Below are 3,624 nucleotides of genomic sequence, written 5' to 3'. Positions count from 1 at the left end.
AATGAATATTCTAACAGTCAAACTGGATTTTGCAAGACTGACAGGTAGATGCAGGATTCATTACCTGGGAGAGAGGACCATTGGGTTCTGATCCCTTCTCTAAAGGTTGCTCGAGGGGGTGCTGCTTGTTTGCTTTTACCATCTTTGTAATGTAGCTTGCATAAACTTCCTTTAAGTGGACTGCATCTTGGGAGCAGAGTCTCTCCATCCATCCATCCAGAATTAGGGCACTCCTTTACAAAGTGTGAGATGTAGCTTTGAACCTCTTCAGGTTGAGGAGGGAATTGACTCTGGGTCTACCACCCCCTATGCCAAGGGCGGGCAATTATTTCAGGTGAAGAGCCGCTTACCAAGTTTTGGCAAGCTGTCACGGGCCGCATTTCCCTCTCCGGCACAGGGAAGCAGGAACAGCCCCACGGTCCCAGGCCAGAAGCCTCTGCTAGGCAGGGGCTTCTGGTTGGGGGGGCAGGCTTGAGGGGGGCCTTGCTGCTGGGTCCTCCCACCAGCTTCCTCTGGGTACTAATGCCCTTGGCTCCTGTCATCTTTGACAGGCAGCCAAGATCAAATAAATATTAATTGTCTACATTTTGGGGGGCCCCCATGGGCCAGATAGAATGGCCTGGTGGGCCAGATCTGGCCCCCAGGCTGTATTTTGCCTAGCCCTGCCCTATGCTCTAACTACTAGGCCAGCCTATAAAAAGCAAACCATGTTACAACCACCACTTCCTGTTTTTTTTGTTTATTTTGGGGGATTTTTTTAGGAAAGCGATGAGGAACCTGGTTTTGTCCACATCTGTTCGGTGTGCACTGAGAGAGGTTAGGGCACTATAAACATAACCAGTGACAACCTAGGCCAAGGCATAATCTGTTCCAAAGAGGAAAGTTTGCAATGTAAGAAAACAACACAGAAAAGCATAACATGTTTCTGTCTTCTCAGAGAAGCAAACAGTTGTGTGATGTCTTAAAGTGGATCTGTTTTGTTCTGTCAAAGCACATACAGCCTTGTGTCACGATAAATTTAGGGGACAAAACCATGAGCCATGTAAATCGGTGACTAAACCCTCTGTTCATACCTGATGTGTTCCCTTATAGCTAGCATGATATAAACTCATTTTTAAAGCTACTTAAATGTGCAGAGCAGATGCTACAACTGTAAAGTTATAGTTGGGGAGACTGCAAAAAAAAAGGTTAAACCAAAAACATGAGACTTTCACAAAACCTGATATGAAGAGCAGAGCATTTTCTTGTTATTTTCTGTTATTCAGTAAAAAGGATTTACATGGCATGTAGGAGAAGAAAACCTAGCATATTCCTGTTGAAGGCAGGGCGGCTTGGTGACTCAGATGCTGGACCTAAGCTCCTGACATCCAGTTTGAATGACCAGCTCCTCTACAGACTTCCTACATGTCTTCAAGCAAACCACTTACTGTCTTTCTGCTTCAGTTCCCATCTCTAATATAAGAATAATATTAAATATTCCCTTCTCTCAGCCTTCATCTTATGCCTTTTACATTGTACACTCTCAAGGCGGGGATTGTCTATCACTGTTTTCATAGGCTGTGCCTGGAGCAGTGGGGTGGCCCTGATCTTGCCTGGGATCTCTAGCTGTTCCTGCAATACACACAATGCACTATAATAATAACAGTTCTGTTAGTGCATGAGAAACAAAAAGTGAAACTAATTTTAATCAAATACAAATTTAAGTTAAAGTAGCCAGGCTATTTCCTTTGTCTTGATGAGTGAAATTAAGGGGGGAAAAATCTTTTGCTTGGCTTGATCTGAGGCAATGGCATTAACACAGGGGAGGAAACAGTTATATTCATTTTTATCTTGACAGAGCTAGTATTAATGCTTTCTTTTACCATATCCCAACAGGTATCACTGTGGATAAATATGGATTCATCTACTTTGTTGATGGTACCATGATTCGGAAAATTGATGAGAATGGTGTGATCACAACAATAATTGGTTCAAATGGTCTCACATCAACACAACCGTTGAGCTGTGACTCCGGAATGGATATCACTCAGGTAGACACTTGCATTGTTACTGTTCAGCACATCATAGAAATGGATAACTATTTTCTCCTGAAGAAATTAGGCATAAAAGATACCCAGTGAATCAGTTAACACTGACTGGCATAAGCTTTCACCCGTATTTTCTAACACAGCAGTGATCTGTGGTAATGTAGAAAGCTTCTATTGAAACTATTATTATAAAGTTAAGTTAAGCAATGAGCTACGGCGTTATAGCATCTAAAAACTGTGTGCTGCTGGGTCTGCGCAGTACCAAGGAGTACTGCGCGGTCATTTAGTAGAATGACCATGCAGTACCTCATGTGCAGTCAAGGCCACATGTCAACGTGCCCACTGAGGAGCATTGCTGGAAATAGTTGCAAAATAGCAGTATGATAGAGAATAGAGAAGCTGCAGCCTTTTAGAACAATTTTCAGAGTGCTTTTCAGTTCTTTTTCCAAGGACAATGTAACACAAATTAAAGAGACGTGCACACTTTTTCCCCTACCCAGTCTATGTTTTTAAAAAAGGCAGAAACAAAAGAAAAAAATAGAATATTGAATACTTAATGGGTAGCAGCTCTAAAAGATATTTGGTGCCAATCAGGCTGCGCTTATTCAGTAGTGGTTGCAAAATGAAGTGAAAGTTTGTTGGCTTCAAACAGACATGAAGGGATGTCAAATAACTCAATGCCATTGCTTTATGGGTTATGAGTGCTGTTGTTCCCATTTATTTTAATGCTCTACCATTGAAAACCACTATTGAAATATGCTAAGTTCATCAGATCTAAGCTGTGTCTAATTTCTAACAGGAATTTTAATGGTAAGAAGTTGGCTTGAGGCTGATAGGAGCTTCAGGCATGTAAAGGATGTGGGATTGGTGCCCTTGTTTGTGCACACTAAGCTTTACTGTGAAGCCACAATGGTGTCCCAGAGGGAAAGGACTTAAGCACCTGATTGCCACTATCAGTAAAGTGTCGCTGCACAGGTCTTGTTCCAATGAATGATAAAGTGTTTTATATGTATTATTATTGAAGCAGAGATTGGAGCCCAGGTCTCCTTTCTCCCAAGTGAGTGCCCCTTGAGCTAGACTAGCGAGTCATTCTCTCTGGCCCAGTCAATAATTATTCCACACAAAGCAGAGTAGCTTGAATATACAAGTTGATAACAGCCCTCCCAACAATCCCTTATAGGCTGGTGCTTAAACCCAGAAGCATAACAAGCAGTTTTTGCACATTGGGAAGCAGTGCAGACAGCACAGTGGTAGTAGTTTGACCAGTCGCAGCAGTCTTACGACCCTTTTAAATCAGTGTCCAAGGCTGGTGTCCATGTCTACTGCTTAAGCCTGGATATTAAGTAAGGATACGGATTCAAAAAGGAAGGGAAGGGAGTTGATTCAGATCCTCAAATATCCTGTGATTGCTAAATTAGTGGGTAAAACAGAGTGTTGCCTCCACCCTTACCAAGTCCTTCAGTTATCTTTCATGGAAAAACACTGGCCCAGGCATCTCACTCCCAAAGAAAGCTCAGTCCTGTGAATCCCAATGCCAAGAGAGGCACTACCATCCAAGCCAAAAGTTAGACACTAGAGTGGGCTTGGAGCATTTTCA

General features: G+C 42.6%; 1 protein-coding gene across 1 annotated transcript in view; it reads left to right on the top strand.

Annotated features, from left to right (window-relative positions):
- The window catches only part of TENM1 (teneurin transmembrane protein 1), a 572,606-nt gene that overhangs the window by 508,051 nt on the left and 60,931 nt on the right, over positions 1 to 3,624 (top strand). The window contains exon 23 of the mRNA XM_025205187.1: positions 1,876 to 2,030. Coding sequence (XP_025060972.1) covers positions 1,876 to 2,030 — 155 coding nt within the window. The remainder of the gene's footprint in view (positions 1 to 1,875; positions 2,031 to 3,624) is intronic.

The sequence above is a fragment of the Alligator sinensis genome, unplaced genomic scaffold (genome assembly GCF_000455745.1).
Source record: "Alligator sinensis unplaced genomic scaffold, ASM45574v1 scaffold157_2, whole genome shotgun sequence".
Taxonomy (NCBI): domain Eukaryota; kingdom Metazoa; phylum Chordata; order Crocodylia; family Alligatoridae; genus Alligator; species Alligator sinensis.
This window is presented reverse-complemented; position numbering and strand designations above follow the sequence as displayed.